Raw genomic sequence first — 18,943 nt, forward strand, 5'->3', positions numbered from 1 at the left:
GGACTGTGCCGAGCTCCACTGTTTGTTTTGGCAAAGTCTTGTCAACCACTTTACAAGTACAAGTACTTGGTACTTCTTTTCATGGAACTGACAGTGGTGAGCTCATCAAATATTTGCAAGACAAGATCCCTCAACTGAGAGGTGTGTAGTATTGAGGGACATGAAGTAGAGGAACAGGAGCAGGTGTCTTGTTGAAGAGGTGAATACATAACTTGCCCTCCTGGAAAATGAGAGAGAGACTCAGGATAGAGGAACAGAAATGATGGGTATGTAGGTAAATGCTTTAGAGTGAAAAGAGTACAACAAATGATTACAGATGGGGATTGAGATGTATGCTGTGAATTTATATATTCATCATCTTCCTTAAACGTCCATTTTCCATGCAATCATGGGTTGGATGGTTTGACTGGAGTTGGCAAGCAGGAGAGCTGCACCAGGTCTAGTCTGATTTGGCTTGGTTTCTACAACTGGATTTCCTTCCTAATACCAACCACTTTACAAGTGTGTGCTGGGTTTGAAACTCTATTATCCTGTTCGTATGGTGAGTTGCTGGAAGGATTGTAGTTGGGTCAGTATCTGCATGGTTTTGAATTTTAATTTTATAATGTTTATAGAGCATGGAAAGTTCCAGAGAAATACAGTTCAGGCAATGTAATGTGAATTTAGGAATACGTTCAGTTGTCTCCCCCTACCGTACTCGTTTTCAAATACAAGAGTAACATTTCTTCAGACGTGCATCAAAAGGTGCTCTCTTACATTGTACGTCTGCCAAGCATTGTATTTTGCTTGAGTGCTGCATTGGAAATGCTCGATATAACTACACCTCCAGGGCCTTTATATTGAAGAATGTAGGCTCAAAACGTAAAGGACTTTCTCACTTCCCCGAGCATCAAACTAATACGCCTGCTTGTTGTTCATGCACCTGTCTTCGTCTTTTGGTTTTCTGTAAATTTCAACTATATATATGTATGTATATGAGGTTGCATGGCCTAGTGGTTAGTGTGTTTCACTTATGATCACTAGATAATAATTTCAATTCCTAGACTGGGTGGTGCATTGTGTTCTTGAGCAAAACACTTCATCTCATGTTGCTCTGCGATCACTTCGACACCTGACACGTGGTACACTGTGGACCTGTTCAGACAATGTCGATTTAATGGAGAGAGAGAGCTAATGTACAGCACATACATTTGATAACTATAAACAAATCATTTGTGTAGGTCATTTGGCAAAAGCTGAACGCTCATACGTCGTCTTCAACGGGAGAGTCCATCATATGTATGTATGTATATCTCCTTTCATTACTACATTTCTGTGGAGGCGCAATGGCCCAGTGGTTAGGGCAGCGAACTCGCGGTCATAGGATCACGGTTTCGATTCCCAGACCGGGTGTTGTGAGTGTTTATTGAGCGAAAACACCTAAAGCTCCACAAGGCTCCGGCAGGGGATGGTGGCGAACCCTGCTGTACTCTTTCACCACAACTTTCTCTCACTCTTACTTCCTGTTTCTGTTGTGCCTGTAATTCAAAGGGTCAGCCTTGTCACACACTGTGTTACGCTGAATATCCCCGAGAACTACGTTAAGGGTACACGTGTCTGTGGAGTGCTCAGCCACTTGCACGTTAATTTCACGAGCAGGCTGTTCAGTTGATCGGATCAACTGGAACCCTCGACGTCGTAAGCGACGGAGTGCCAACAACAACAACTGCATTTCTATCAAAACATATTTGTGTTAGCAAAATGACTCCTATTAAGTTGATATTTGGAGCACAAGTTAACAGAAATTTTGATGGCAGGTTTTACTTTAGATCACTTTAAAGCAACAAGTTTGTATTATTGAACCATGACAGTCTCAAGTGGGTTGGTATCAGAAGGATTCGATGTTAATTTCTTTTTATTTGTACCTTTAGATATTCTTGATATTTTTTTTTAAATGTTCTTTTTTACATATATAATTTTTTTTTTATAACTATTTTCTTACATATTTCAGGTTTGTTTTTAATAATTTTTTAAATAAATTATTATATCCCCTTTATTTGCCTTCCAAAAATTTTCCTTGCAATGTCCTAATTTTTATGTTACTAAACCAGTCTTGTATGTCCATTGTATTTTGCAGGCATGTGATTTTATGCACATTATTATTTAAATGTGTCCTTCACAGCAATTCATTTGCCGGCCATCCTTTGAAAATGATGAAGCTTGTTTTTTTTTTTGTTTTTTTTTTTTTGCTACATTGAAACCACATACACATCCATACATACACACACTGACAACTGTTCAGATACCATTCTAAAAACATTTGTAAATAGTCATGTATATTTCTTGAATCACAAAAGTAAGATTTTAATAAATGCTTTATATTTTTTTTTTAAATAAAACTCGTTGACATTGTTTTGTTATCAATTCTTTTAACTTCATTCATTTTATTGAATATATATTTCTTTCATACTGCATCCCTCTCTGCTCCATATTTACCTAGCATAATGTTTCTTCTCCCCAGTCAAGGTTTGTAGTCTCACAACCTGCATGGCAACTTCACTAGTGCTGGGGTACAAAGAAAGGTACCCAGCATGGGGAGGGCATCCAGCTATAGAAATAATACTGAACAAACTCTGGTGCATGATATACCCTAGGTCCACTGGATCCCTACTGTTCGATCCATACCAGCATCAGACATGGAATTTGAATAATGATGATGGTAATGGAATTGCTGAACCATGGTGTCATTGATTACAAATTTCATATGGGCTAATCACTGGTTCACTGCACTTCACATGGTACAAATGACAAGGGAGTATTTGCGAACTGATTCAGAGCAAATATTGCAAAAAACTTATCTTGAAGAGCACACATTTTACAGTTTTGTCATCAACATACATTAGTGAGAAATACACACAGACACACTCATACACACATTGTGTGTGTGTGTGTGTGTATATGACATTAAATGATGATGATATGTGTATGTACCTTTTTCATTTCTGTTTTTTATGTTAGCATGGATTAGTTGATATATATATATATATATATATATATATATATAATAGATAGACAGATCCTTTATATCTTAACCACGTGGATTTAGGTTCAATACCATTGCATAGTACCTTGAGCAAGTGTCTTCTACATTCTGCTATAGCCCTGGGCCAGCCAAAGCCTTAGTAGACAAAAATAGAAAGAAGCCCATTGCATATATACATAAATGCTTGTGTTTGTCTCTTCTTGATATCACATGATGACACCATCATGCAAGCAGTCTCCTTTATGGCCAAACTTCCATGGAAACATGCCTGGGTATGGGGAAGTATCACCTTGCTTATGAACAAGTGAAGATTGGTGACAGGAGGGCTCCCTGGTTGTAGAAAATCTTATCTCAACAAATTCCGTTTGCCTCATGTAATTATAGAAAAGTGGATGTTAAAACGATTTATGTATACAGCATCAGGTGCACAATTTCCATTCTTTTATCTTGTACTTGTTACAACCATTAGACTGTGGATGTTGGTGTATCTACATCCCCGTAACATAGCAGTTTAGCAAAAGCAACCAATGGAATACACTGTGTCCCACATTATTAGGCAAACCAACCTTCTCTCAATAAATAAATGTATATTCGTTCAAAACCAGTTGTTTTCCCATTGACTGTTGGCAACACCTATCTGTGCACATTCTCTTAAAATAAATCAGATCTGCACAAATGCCAACAAAAGGCATCCATGTTTGTGATTGGGCAACATTTTCACCATCACAAATTATTAAGCAAGTATAATAAAAATAATTGTGTCAGAACAAACATTTATTTAATTCAACAAAAAAGGTTTAACAAAAACTTATTCATAAAGGTAAACATAATAATACATTCAAATGAAAATAATCATGGGATTATGATATTATACAGCTCCTAATGTTTGATGTATGATCCTCCACATGCAATAACCTTCCTTGTGCATTAAGTCACTGAATTTGTCAAGGTGATGATATCCTCTTGTGTCATGCTTTGAGCAGTGTCTACAATAGCATCCCAGAGGGAAACTTTACTTGAAAACTGCCATCTATCTTTCAAGTTTCCATCTACCAAATCCACTCACAAGGCTTCAGGACATTCCACAGGTTCTGGATCGGGTTTAATTCAGGGAAACAAGGTGGCCAATCCATCAAATGACCTCCAGAGAAGCCTGTTTGCTGCAGGTATTCCTTACAATCCTTCACTGCATGAGATGGGGCATTATCATGCATGAAGACCAACTTTCTCTTGAATGAAAGTTTTTGCATTTTGAACCATGGCTGGAAATTGTCCTTTAAGAAGGTAACATATGTTTTCAATGTCATCTTAATGCCATCTGGGACTTTACATGGCCTGACCATCATACCACCAACGATGTCAGCCCAAAACATGACCCCAACCTCCCCTCTGTTGGTGTCTAAAACGATGAGGACAGTTCCTGCTGATTAATACTCAACCTTTACTTCAGCCATCTGATCTGTGAAGGGTAGCACAGCATTGGTCAGTGAATAGAACTGTTGAAAAGTCTTAATGTATTCTGCCCATTTTAGTGTCTTCTGCTTGTGAACAGCCTTCAGAGGGGACCTTGTAACAGGTTTAACATTCCTGGATACCTGGTAGTTTTCGATACGTCTTCCCTGCCACGTTTGAAGACTTCTCCACTTGTCAGACATGGGTTCCGTACAACCTCCCTTTTTACACAGGACAAAGTATGATTTGAAGCAGCCCTCAACTTACCCTTTTCTGCCCTCGACAAGACAGAAATAGGAGATTACACACATTTCTTCACTGTTTGGTGATCTCTTCCCAGTATTTTTGATATTTCTATGGTTGTTTTTCCTTTTTCAAGCTCTGGTACGATGGTAGACTTCTCATTTGAGGTAAGATCACGTTTCTGACCCATAATGACACTTAAATTGAACACCTGCCAAATAATTTGAGACAGCAGAAATGTTGCTGCTACACGATAATGGCCACCATTTATTTTTACCTGTTCAGATCCAATTTATTTTAACAATGTGTGCAGATATGTGCTGCCAACAGTCAGTGGGAAAACAACTAGTTTTGAATGAATATACATTTATTTATTGAGAGAAGGTTGATTTGCCTAATAATGTGGGACGCTGTGCATGTACCAGGCTTAAAAAAACAAAAATAAGTACTGGGGTCAATTCATTTGACTAGAATTCTTCAGAGCAGTGCCCCACCATGGCTGCAGTCTTATGACAGAAACAAGTAAAAAAAAAATAAAGCAAACAAGAAAAAAAGGTAAAAGATAGTATTTAAAAAAGATAATATCCATTCTACTGGCCAAACTGGAAGAGGGTAGAACTTTTGATTGACTGCAATGAAAAATGTTTTCCATGGGACTGACTTGAATTAGGGAAATTTCAAGCACCACCTCAGACAGCTACACTAATGATTTCTGTTAGTTTTCATTCTATTCTCTTATTCTTTTACTTGTTCCAATCATTAGTCTACAGCCATGCTGGGGTATCACCTTGAATTTTAATTGAATTAATCTACCCTAGTACTTAATTTTTTTGCTAAGCCTGGTATTTATTGTATCAGTATCTTTTGCCGAACCACTAAGTTGCAAGGACATAAACACACCAACTCTGGTTGTCAAATGGTGGTGGGGGATGAACACGTTTATATATATAGACACATGATGGACTTCTTTTAGTTTCCATCTACCAAATCCATTCACAAGGCTTTGGTCAGTCTGTGGCTATAGTAGAAGACATTTGCCCAAGGTGTCATGCAGTGGGACTGAACCCAGAATCATGTGGTTGGGAGGCAAGCTTATTATCACATGAGCCTCTACAGCAATGTTTCTTAACTCTTTTAGTTTCAGTGTCCATTTAAAAGATGTTTGGTTTACCATGAATAGACAAAGTTTGTACCTTGCATGGCTGTGTGGTTATGAAGTTTGCTTCCCAACCAAATGGCTTCGGGTTCAGTCTTGCTGTGTGATACTTTGGACAAGTGTTTCCTAATATACCCCCAGGCTGACCAAAGACTTCTATATATGTGTGTGTGTGTGTATAAATATATATATCTGTAAATAATAATCATAATATTTCATAAGCTTAAAGCTTATAAGCAATCACTGTGCATTGACTAAGGTAAATAGTTTAATACTGGGGCATATAAGCCCTTGATGGAAAAAAATAGGGTTTGTCATACGCGTGCTGTAAACTCAACTTTTTTTTCTCAAGGGCTTATGTGCCCCAATATTAGACTATTTACCTTAGTCAATGCACAGTGATCATTTATAAAATATTATTATTATTATTTACAAATTGTAAAATTTGGCATGGCTTACCAAATAATCGCTGAATATATACATATATATATATATATATATGTATGTATGTATGTATGTATGTGTGTGTGTGTGTGGAGGCGCATGGCTTAGTGGTTAGGGTGTCAGCATCATGATCGTAAGATTGTGGTTTCGATTCCTGGACCGGGCGACGCATTGTGTTCTTGAGGAAAACACTTCATTTCATGTTGCTCCAGTCCACTCAGCTGGCAAAAACGAGTAACGCTACGATGGACTGGTGTCCCATCCAGCTGGGAAACACATACACCATAGAAACCAGGAAACTGGGCCCATGAGCCTGGCTAGGCTTTAAAAGGGCGCATTTATTTTTATTATATATATATATATATGTGTGTGTGTGTGTAGAGATATATATATATTTGATTAATGAGGGAGGTGGAAGATAGAATGTTTATTGATCACTACAGTCGTTCCAACCCATCTAGCATTGATTCTTAATGGGTGGGATACTGAACATCTGAGAAAGTGAACATGCTTTACTAGTGAATTACCAGGTCTATACCATATGATTTATTAACTACTAATATATATATATATATATATATATATATATCAATCATCATTTAACGTCTGCCTTCCATGCTGACATGGGTTGGATGGTTTAACAAGAGTCAGCCAGGTGGAAGACCACCCCAGGCTACTGTGTCTGTTTTGGCAGGGTTTTTACAGCCGGATGCCCTTCCTAGCACCAACCACTCTGCAGAGTGGACTGAGTGCTTTTTGCATGACATCAACACAAGTGAGGTCAATTTTGGCATGGTTTTTACAGCTGGATGCCCTTCCAAATGCCAACCACTTTACAGTGTGGGCTGGATACTTTTTACATGGCACCAGCACTGGCAGGGTCACCAAATAACTTGCAAGACAAGGGGAGGAGAGGATCCTGTGTCAGATGATGAAAGATTAGAGTGTGACAGACACAGAGAAGCAGAAACAGGTAGATATATATAAATTGGTGACAGTGGCTTTATCTTGTATCTGAGAATTTAGTTTCTTCTTCGCTGAATGCTTCCTTTAAAGTGATGGCATTGATTAGTGTAGACCAGTTCTTGCATAGAAGAGTCCATGGCATTGACTTTATGGTAATGTTGGTGGAGGACGAGGTTGATTTTGTTGAGCCTTTCTCTCCTGTCATTTGATTTCTTCTTTTGCTCTTCTGGCGGCTTCAAAGTTTTTAGTTCTGATGGTGATGGAACACTGTCACTTGGTACAGTCTCAGGCTCATGTTTCAAATGGTGTAGGCTGAAGTCCAGTGGTATTCAGTGTTGTTTGAGTTAGTCCTTGTATCTTTGAAGAGGGAACCCTATGGTCTTTTCCAAAAGGTTGAAAAGTGACATATATATACTTAGGTACTTCTGATGAATACATATATATATATACATACATACACACACACACACACATATATATATATATATATATATATATAAATATAAAATCAAAATAAGCAACAAGGATATCCAAAGTTAATGCAGTACGATCGTTTCATGCGACTCCTTAATCACCTTATTTTGAAATTGTATGGATAATACCATACTTAATTCTGGTGCCTAAACTTAAGTACTGTGTGGAATTTATAGGATAGTTTAAAAGCACGGGAACCAGTCAGGTGGCACTGGCAACGACATACACACATAAATATATATGTGTGTGTGTGTGTGTGTGTGTATATATATGTATATATATATATATATATATATATATATATATATATATATATATATATATCATCATCATCATCATCATCGTTTAACATCCGCTTTCCATGCTAGCATGGGTTGGACGATTTGATTGAGGACTGGTGAAACCGGATGGCAACACCAGGCTCCAATCTAATTTGGCAGAGTTTCTACAGCTGGATGCCCTTCCTAACGCCAACCACTCAGAGAGTGATATATATATATATATATATATACATATACATACATATATAAATACATAACCCTAACCCTATACACATAAATATATACATACACATAAATCTACACATATATAGACATTTATATATATATGTATGTACATACATACATATCGTGGACTCTTCTGTCATGGATGACAGATGAAGGCTCTGCAATTTCTTGTTGAGCAACCTGCATAGATGATTTGTTTATAGCAATCAAATGTTTGTACTGTAGATTAGCTCATTCTCTCTCCATCAAATTGACATTGTTTGTACATGTGCAAGGTGTGACAGATGTCAGGTGTCAACGTGATTGCAGAGCAACATGAAACGAAGTGTTTTACTCAAAAACACAATGCATTAACCAAGCCAGAAAGCAAAAGCAAGATCTCATGACTGTGAATGCAACACCCTCACCACTAGGCCATGTGCCCTTACAGTACACATACATACACATATGTCAGTGTCTCCTGACTGGCTCCCATGCTGGTGGCACATAAAAGGCACTATCCGAATGTGATCGATGCCAGGCCCATCTCACTGGCTCCTGTGCCAGTGGCATGTAAAAAGTATCCACTACCCTCTCGGAGTGGCTGGCATTAGGAAGGGCATCCACCTGTAGAAACATTGGTTGATTAGATTGGAGCCTGGTGCAGCCACTGGCTTTCCAGACCTCAGTCAAACTGTCCAACCCATGCCAGTATGGAAAATGGATGCTAAACGATGATGATGATGATGATACATACATACATACATGTTAATACAGATATATACATGTACATATACATGTATAACAACTTCAAGTACATGTGCATGTACTTGAATATATATTTTTTCTGCTTTTTTCTACTTTTTCCTCCAGTAAATCTAATTGCCTTTCGGACATACACCTTTTTATATACATGAGCAATAGACTTTCTCAATGGTAATGCCTTCCCTTTGTATTGCACAAATACAGTTATTTTTTCCCCAAATAAATTGCACTTCATATTCGAGGCTCTGATGAAGCTATAGTATGTTATTCAGACACCCAACTCAGAGTCCCCTTCATCTTATAGCAGAAACAACTGTAAGCTAAAGAAGTTCATAACATAACCATTGTTTTTCATGTCATCTCTTTTTCTTATTACTGCTCTACTGTTTAACATTTTTTCTGAAACATACATATATTGAGTTCTATACCAGGTTATTAGTCTTGCAATGTCTAAGTGAAATATATATATATATATATATATATATATATAACGGTTAGTTCTTCGTTGCAGTTGAGGGTCACCAATTGTAACAGTTATTGTTAAGGTGTTGGTTGCCAGTGTGCAAGATGGAAGAAGAACTGTGAAGTGAAGTTGTAAAGAAATATTTATTTACCGTTACTTTGTATATATCCAAAACCATGACAGGTTGGTATGTATAACTAGTACATGGAAAAGCATGCGAAGTAAAAAGAATTAATTTCAGCTGGTATGTGTGTACACGATCCCATAGTAGTATATATAGATAGATATGGTCATGTTACAGAGAAAAGAAAGTGAGTTAGTGAAAGTGAGAGTGGTGGGACGAAACAACTGTTTCGTTGGGAGTTACCATAGTTCTCCCTTTGTGCCTTTTCCTTTAGTGACGGCATTTTGTTCAGCCAGTCAGTCAGACTCGATTCTCACTGACTTTGGCTTACGGAGTTCTTGTTTTTATAACTATCCAAAACCAGCCAGATGGATAGACATATTGTTGAGAACAACAGATTTCGTTGGCGGTCTGTTATCTCTATTCTAGCTTCTGGTGACCTAGAAGTTAGAAGGGTCAAGCAGCAAAGACATTATTCTGCTTAGCGAAGGCATCTGGCAAATGTAACTGCTGTCACTCACAGAAAAACTATTGTTTTACTGTGAGAAAAGTGCTGTTGAACTGTTAAGTGATATCGAGGACCGAATCCACGCCATGCCTGCACCCACTACACTCTCAGCGTGGTTGGTGTTAGGAAGGGCATCCAGCTGTAGAAACTCTGCCAGATCAGATTGGAGCCTGGTGCAGCCATCTAGTTCGCCAGTCCTCAGTCAAATCGTCTAACCCATGCTAGCATGGAAGGTGGAGTTAAACAATAACCAGTAATTAAATAGATATCTATATTTCAATTTACCTATAACTGTATCATTTATTCGATCATGAAACTGCATAAAACATACCTATCTTACTCTGAGCTTTCCCTAATTTTTAACAAACTTGAATATACTAATATGCTCCATATATTTGTACACACACACATATTTAGGTTTACGTATCGTATAAGTGTTTGTAACCACCCTCTACTTCTTGACAACCATAGTTGGTTTGTAATTCGGTGGTTCGCAAAAGATACAGATAGAATAAGTATTAAACTTTTTTTTTAAATAAGTACTGGGAACGATTTGTTGAACAGAAACAGTTTAAGGTGGTGTCCCAGCACGGCTGCAGTCCAATGACTAAAGTAAAATATAAAAGACATTATGGGCTTTACACATTCAAGATGCATTTTTAGGGTTAGACCTGTGCTTCGCAAACATTTTTTTTTTTAGTTATTACTCCCTTTAATTTATTAAAACTTTTTAGGCGGACCCCCATCCGTCCCCGCTATCTTGCTATGATTTAATAAGATTAAATACAGGACACAAAGAACTCGTTGAAAGAGGTTTAACTCTTTTAAAAGACTTCTTGCGTATATTAATATGGAATATCAATAGATTTCGACTAAATGATTAACTCCTAGAATAAAAATATAGAGCGATTAAAACAAGCATCTCTCGTACCGGCCCCTTTTGTCTTCCGTACCCATACAAAATCTTTCCATTGCCACCCCCACCCTCCCCATGGTCGATACCGCCCGCTCTGGGAAGCATTGGTTTAGACTAAAACATTTGAGATCTTCCGTTTCTCTAAACATTGCACATTTTGAAAAGCATTGATTTAGAAACAGAACCTCAAGGTCTACTCCTTCTCTGGCAGTCTCACAGCAACCACAGTTCTACCAGTCGTCACCAAGCATGGCTTCCGTGATGTTCAGTGCTCCGAGTTCTGGCTCTCAGTTTCACTTAGTCATTTATCTACTGGTATATCTTTTTTCTCTGACATTATCTTTAAGAGTCCAAGACTCGGAGACCCGCCAGGTACGATGCCTCTCTGGTATGTGGAACTTCAGAGCAGATTATTCTGCAAAAAGAACAGAAGGGTTCAAGTCGAAATGGTACTCGAAGCCTTTATGGCAGGTAAGTTGACTTGACAACAGTTGTGGTAAATATAGCATAGCAAGCAAATATTAAATTTTTGTTGATAAATTTTTTCTTCTTTTTCTCATTGGTATAACTAATAATTTTACCTCAGGTAAAGTTGTCGAATATAATAATGATAATAATAATAATAGCTCTTTCTAGCACAACTCCTGAAACTTTGTAGGGTGGAGCAAGTTGATTACATCAACTTCAGTACTCGACCTGTACTTATTTTATCTACCCCGAAAGGACGAAAGATAATAATAACGATAATCAGAGGCTTATCGTATACAGTACAAGGTGCAGTGCATGAACAACACCCTCCGCTACAATGCGGAAGAGACCACATACAAAACAACCTGCTACATTCACTCAATTTATAAATAAATTATCGTTTTACTTAAGCCATTACCAAGATTAAATAAACTGATTTAATTGCCATTTTGTGGTATGTTTTGTAAACATAAAGCCACACACCTTGGAATATTTGTTGATATTTTGGGGTTCCACGCATTTAGTGTAAATAAAACTCTATGAAACGATGAGAGCCTATGATGACAGAGATTAATTAAATTAACTTTACTGTTTTTTAGTATATTTTATAAACAATAAAGTCCTTTCTGTTTTGTACTATAAGTCGTTGTTTATGTACAAATTCGACAAGTTTATTATAATCTTGCGTGGATTAAGGTTTTTTTTTTTTATTGATGAGCGACAAAATATTCATAAATATCAATAGTGATGGTTTGCTATGGGGCGGTGGTGAGCACGCTACTACTACTACTACTACTACTACTACTACTGCTGCCAATATAATAATAATAACAATCCTTTCTACTATAAGCACAATGCCTGAAATTTTGAGGGAGGGGACTAGTCGATTACATCGACCCCAGTGTTTCATTGGTGCTTATTTTATCGATCTCGAAAGGGTGAAAGGCAAAGTCGACCTTGATGTAATTTGAACTCAGAACGTAAAAAAACAGACGAAATAATAATAGCAACAACAACAGTGATCCTGTCTGTTTTAGGCACAAGACCTGAGATTCATGAGGAAAGGGGTAGTCGGTTATATCGATCCTAGTACTTGACTTGTATTCATTTTATTGACTCTGAAAAGATGAAAGGCGAAATCAACTTCAGCGGAATTTGAACGCAGAACTTAAAGGCGGAATTGTGGTCGCATTCTTTTGATAGCCGTACATGAAGAGTAAAAGTATTTCTTCGGCAATTTTTCGACAAAATTATTGAAAAATTTTCCAACTGAATCGCTTACGTTTATGTATTTTTTGTGTATGTGTTTTGCGTTTATATGTGTATATACGTATATTTGTGTATGTAAGTACTGTATATGCATGTGAACATGTGTATTTACAAATATACATGTATATACACATACATACACAAATATACATACACAAATATACATACACACACAAAACACGACTGAACTGAAAAAAATTAAAGAAATAAATAAACATGGGGCAGACTTTTTAAAGTTTAAAAAAAATTAACTGCGGTGCCCCAGTATGGCCACAGCTTTGAGCTGAAACTGATAAAACAAAACAATGCATACACAAATATACATACATGAGGCACACAAACATACATATACTTACATACAAAAATATACATACATACAAAAATATACATACATACAGACAGACAGAGTATTAGTTCAGGTTTATACCTGTAATTATAGGGACACTGGGATATGTAACCAGAAAGGAGAAAGTTGATTTGAAGACTACAGATCCAAGCCATCACTGGAACTATAAAAATCTGTGAAATTTTCCAGAAGTTCATCATTTAAGTATACATAAGCATGTTAAGATATGCATGAGAAGACATACATAAGACAAAACAAACAAATCTGCACACACACATACATACATATATATATACAAAAATAACCCTGTTGATGTTGTTGAAATTTCCAATGAAGGAGCCTTGGATTTAGGTTAGAAACCAGGGATCTATTTTAAAACGGGGTCACCAGTTTTCATTTATGCTTTATGTAGTGTTTTTGGTACCGAAAGACTTTCAAACTTCGTATACTTATCTATTTTGTGTTATAGAACAGAAAAAAAATTTTGTATTCGAATTTATTTCATGTAAAAAATTGTCTTATTTCGATAATTTCAACCAATCACTGACAAGTATTTAGTTGTTTATATTTACTCCTTTGGCTGATTAAGCGATGTAAAGCGCATTTAATCTCCATAGCTTCGTTTGGAAGAAATTTAAAAAGATCCTTTTTCGTTCATAAATTTTGTTGATTAAATTCACTTCCATGTTCTCATTAATATTTGAATTAATGAGGGCAGCAAGCTAGTAGAATGGTCAGTGTGTTGGACAAAATCCTTAGCAGCACTTCTTCCAGCTCTTTATGTTCTGAGTTCAAATCTGACTAAGTCGACATTGTCTTTCATCTTTTCGAGATCGATTAAATAAAGTACCAATTGAGTACTGGGGTTGATGTAATTAACTTATCCCCTTCCCTGAACTTGCTGGCCTTGTGTCAGAATTTGAAACCAATATGTGCCATAGTAAATTTATGAATATTACAATTTTACTGTATTCACAAAATTATTAGAATTACCTCCACTGGAAAGTATCACCCTGAGGTACCTGCAGATACAAAAAGACACGCATGGACGCATGCGTGTGTGTATACATACATGCATGTTCAGGTGTATCTGTAAGTTGTGTGTGTGTCTTTCTGTATCTGCAGGTGCCCCAGAGTGCATATCAACATATAAATACATATATTTCCACTAATACATCTGTTACAATTTTTCTATATACAACTGTATTGACTTTCTTATTGTTGATGCAGTTCCCTATATAGGCATAAATGTAATTCTTTCCCAAATAAATTGCACTGTATATTCAAGGCTCTGATGAAGCCATAAGGTGTTATACAGGCACTCAACTATGAGGCCACTGCATCTTAAAGCAGAAACAGCTATAAGCTGATGAATTCATAAGATAATCACTTATTCTTTTGTCATCTCTCTTTCTTATTACTGTTCTATACGCGGGTAACACTTTATTCTGAAACATAAATATTATTGAGTTAAACACCAGGTTATTAGTCTTGAAATGCGTAAGCGAAATATATATATATATATATATTTCACTCTTATATACTCGTTTAAAATCAGCACTTCATGTGGACTTTTAAGCTAGCTCCTTTGGAGGGCTAATTGGACCTACAGCCCAAAACTAAAGAGAGTGATAATAATAAAGCATTTATTGGTACCGTACCAATATGGTATTACTTTAAATTCAGTTTCAATGAAAAACTTGTAACATCACAAATTTTTGGTTCTTTTAAAATTTAAATAGATGTATGTGTGTATGTATTATATGTATGTATATATGTATTGTGACTTTGTGTTTGTCACCCACCATTATTGATAACTGGTTTTGTTGTGTTTATGTTCACGTAACTTAGTGATTTGGTAAAAGAGGCCAATAAAAAATACCAGGCATAAAAAAGAAAGAACTGGTGTTGATTCATTTGATTAAAATTCTTCAAGGTGGTACCCCAGTGTGGCTGCAGTCTGATGACTGGAAAAGATAAAAGGACCACTAAATTCCTTACTAAAAATTAAAGCTAAGGAAGGTAACTCTTCTACTTCTCACGGTCACTTTACCTGCTAGAAATAGAACTCAAATGCTTTTAAATCAGATCCTAATGCTAGATGTTCAAGAACCAAATGAAGGGCAGATTTTCAATCCTGGGACCATCCTGATTCCAAAAAGGTATAATATGTCTATGTAGAGCAAATGTAGACTGAGATACAGGGTTCCCAGACAGACAGACAATTTTGCTTTTATTAATATAGATATGTATACATATATACAATATATATACATATATATAAGTCACACTATATGGATTCAAATAATCTAGTAGTACTCGTAAAGAAAGCTCTTTAATGTATCATTCTACAAAACATATAAAATATAAAAGTTATGAAACAATTTGTCGTGATATTTGAACATTCATATTGTTAAATAAAATTTCATCAAACTATTTCTCTGTCATTTATGACTTTATAATATATATATATGTGACACATGTATATATATATATATATATACATACACACACACACACACACACATGTATATGTATATAACTATACATATATATATATATATATATATATATATACAGACAGACAGACAGAGTGAGCTTAGTGGATAGGATGTTGGACTCATGATTGTAAGATTGAGGTTTTGATTCTTGGACTGACCAATGCATTGTGTTCTTGAGCAAAGCACTTCATTTCACATTGCTCCACTCCACTCAGCTGGTAAAGATGAGTAACCTTGCGATGGACAAGTGTCCTGTCCAGGGAGGGGAATATGCCAGAGAAACTGGGAAAACTGGCCTTATTCTCCGTACAGAGTAATGTGCACTAAGCATATATATATATATATATATATATATATATATATATATATATATATATATATATATATATATACATGTGTGTGTGTGTGTGTGTGTGTGTGTGTATATATATAGAGAGAGAGAGAGAAAGAAAGAGAGAGATCAAGTATATAAAAAAATTTTTTAAGATTTCTTCAAATATATAATTGTAAAAAATGGAAACAATTTATAATAAAAGGGTGAATGACTGATAAGTTGTTGGCTTATAAACAGACCAGCTACTTCTGTCTGTCTGTGTCAATATTAAAAATATGCTTGTTTTGTTATGGGGTGGGGAGGTATATTTAGACTTATTCAGTGGTTCTCCGATGTAATCAAGACCATTGCTTTGCTAGATGTGTTGAAACGACCTGACCCCCTCACCCATGAGTAATGGTTCTTTTTTTTTTTATCTCGAGGAGAAAAGTGAAATAACTAACATTCGTCAAATCTGCCATTCTGATACATTACACCATTTTACTTTGAGTAAATTATGTTGTCTGCTACATGGTGCTTTCAATCAGCTAGAAACAACAGCTTACTCTCTCTCTTAAATTGCATCCTATTGTTTATGTGGGATATATAAGATAATGTAGTCCTAGATGAACTGTGTCTGAAAAAGAAAAAAAGATGAGATAAATATGGTTGGAATGCTATTGATCATATAGTAACCTGATGCAGGTTGACCTGGGGCTAAATGACAACAACAACAAATGAAGAAACCACTGTATGGTCACTCAATCTACTAGAAATAACAGCCAAATCTCTTAAGTTGCATAATATTGTCTTCATTAAAGTAAAAGATGTTGGCCACTATAGTTGTCTTGATATACAAAAAGGTAGGATGGTCACGGCTGGCATGCTTGTAATCACAAGTATGCTTGATCAGAGATAATCTGGGGGTTAAACAACAACAACAACAACAGTCTTTTGTGTGATGGAAAGTAAAGTCTACTCTGATGGAGATTGAACTCAGGATGTAGAGGGAGAAAACTGAATACAGCAAGATGTTTAGTCCTCTGGTCTATTAATTCTGCCAACCATTGCCCTCCTCTCACTGAATATTAGTCTCTGACATCGGCCAAGGGTGGTTGTTAGGTGACAGGTATTGAACTACCTATTCACAGATGAGGAAGAGTGGTGGTTGTTGCGTGCGCGGACAGTATGCTGAATGCACTTTTGCCAAGGGATAAGAAGCCAAACGGACACAATGCCGAATGAACATAAAGTCGAATGGACACAATGCTAAACAGACATAAAGATGAATGGACACAATAATATAAAAAAAACATTCCTACCTACATAATTTAATGACCAATTCACCAATTTGGTACTTAAATCTTAAGAAAATGAGATTAAAAATAGTTAATCTTGAAAACATCTTTCTCTAATAGATAAAAATTCTAATTGAGCAAGCTACTATAGGGATTGACATATCATGACTTAACAAAAAATATAGCATTAATGATAGGATAGAAACCATTTATGGTTCTTATAATAAAGAAGGATTGGTGTTTCTACAATCTTTGGCTCACGATTTTTAAATATTCTTAATTATTTTTGTCTTGTACATTTTAATATGTCAATTGTAATAATTTTAAATTAAACATTTGACCACATTATTTTTGTATGTTTACATTGTAAATACAGTAAAGAAACCTATTTGATAAGTGGTTTTATGTATCTATTTTTTTCTACATTTTAGTCTGTCAAATGGTCATATTGTAGGAATAAAATGGGATCGAGTTGGTTTGGCTGCCAGCATCAATTCTGTTCGAATTGATTTCATATTCAGTGTAATGATACACTTTTATTGGCTAATGAATAACATGAAACTCATTTTTGCTATAAATCAATAAATAAAGAGTTATTAGCAATTAAAGTTTGAAAATTTTGAAAATATACAGATATCTCCATGTATAGTATCCGCATATATGCATGTATGTCCATCAATGTATTCTCACATACAATACACCTTACAAGTGTATATCTTGATTTTGAGTACGTAACAGATATATTTAATATACTATTCTCAATAGATTGAGTTATATATATTTTTAAAAAATTTTAAAAGTTTTTTTGTGATTGGAGAGATTTCAAGTCTATCTACTTGTGTAAATTATAAATGGGGTCAGAATCTAGCTAGGTGGAAGTAAATTGAATAAGTAAGTAGTTGGGGCTAAGCCCAGGAGTTGTTAATTCAATGCTTGAACAGTGGCAGGAGGGAGCAGATGAGGGAATTTCCAATGAGAGAAGATCATGAAGGGATTAAAATTGATAATGGATAGTCAATTTATGCATACAAGTTGGTTTGAATTCCGATCTTTTATCAATTAGCTTGTCCTTATCAGGGAATCTAATGATTTTCAAGAGTTCTAAGGAACATAACTGGCAACCAGTTCTATTATTTTTATAAATCACTGCTGATCTAACTATGGACCATCTAAGGTTAAAGTTAATATTTTTGTCTTTAAGTTCCCATATCCTACGTGATAAGGAAGTGCTATAAGCCTTATGTTTGAGTTTAAATGATGACCTATGGTTATAGAACCTAAATTTCCAAGTGGATGAACAACCAAGGTAGGTGAGAGTATTCGATTCAAGATAGGTGAGAGATTCGATTGAATCGAATACTCTCACCTACCTTGCTTGTTCATCCACCTGGAAATCTAGGTTCTATAGCCATAGGTCATCATTGCCAAAAGAGACCGATAAAATAAGTACCAGAATAAGTCCTGGGATCAATTTCTTTGACTAAAAGGTGGTGCTCCAGCATGGCCACAGTCAAACAACTGAAACAAATAAAAGAATAGAATATATATGTAATTCTTTTTTCGGATCTATTTTAAAACGGGGGCCACAGTTTTCATTAATGTTTTACGTAGTGTTTTTGGTACTGAAAGACTTTCAAACTTCGTATACTTATCTATTTTGTGTTATAGAACAGAAAAATATTTTTGTATTCGAATTTATTTCATGTAAAAAATTGTCTTATTTCGATAAT

The 18,943-nt window shown here is 35.8% G+C and overlaps 2 protein-coding genes across 5 annotated transcripts in view; both read left to right on the plus strand.

Annotated features, from left to right (window-relative positions):
* LOC106874422 (RPA-interacting protein A) overlaps positions 1 to 2,383 on the plus strand; it is a 61,255-nt gene extending 58,872 nt beyond the window's left edge. For all 4 annotated transcript variants that reach the window (XM_089341474.1, XM_089341475.1, XM_089341476.1 and 1 more), the window contains exon 8: positions 2,117 to 2,383. In XM_089341474.1, the coding sequence (XP_089197600.1) occupies positions 2,117 to 2,146 (30 nt within the window). In that variant the 3' untranslated portion in view covers positions 2,147 to 2,383. The remainder of the gene's footprint in view (positions 1 to 2,116) is intronic.
* Positions 2,384 to 10,532: 8,149 nt separating this feature from the next.
* LOC106874416 (beta-glucuronidase) overlaps positions 10,533 to 18,943 on the plus strand; it is a 45,826-nt gene continuing 37,415 nt past the window's right edge. Inside the window, exon 1 of the mRNA XM_089341507.1 lies at positions 10,533 to 11,489. Within this exon, the coding sequence (XP_089197633.1) occupies positions 11,268 to 11,489 (222 nt within the window). The 5' untranslated portion in view covers positions 10,533 to 11,267. The remainder of the gene's footprint in view (positions 11,490 to 18,943) is intronic.

The sequence above is a fragment of the Octopus bimaculoides genome, chromosome 24, assembly GCF_046866305.1.
Source record: "Octopus bimaculoides isolate indiv1 chromosome 24, ASM4686630v1, whole genome shotgun sequence".
Classification (NCBI taxonomy): Eukaryota; Metazoa; Mollusca; class Cephalopoda; order Octopoda; family Octopodidae; genus Octopus; species Octopus bimaculoides.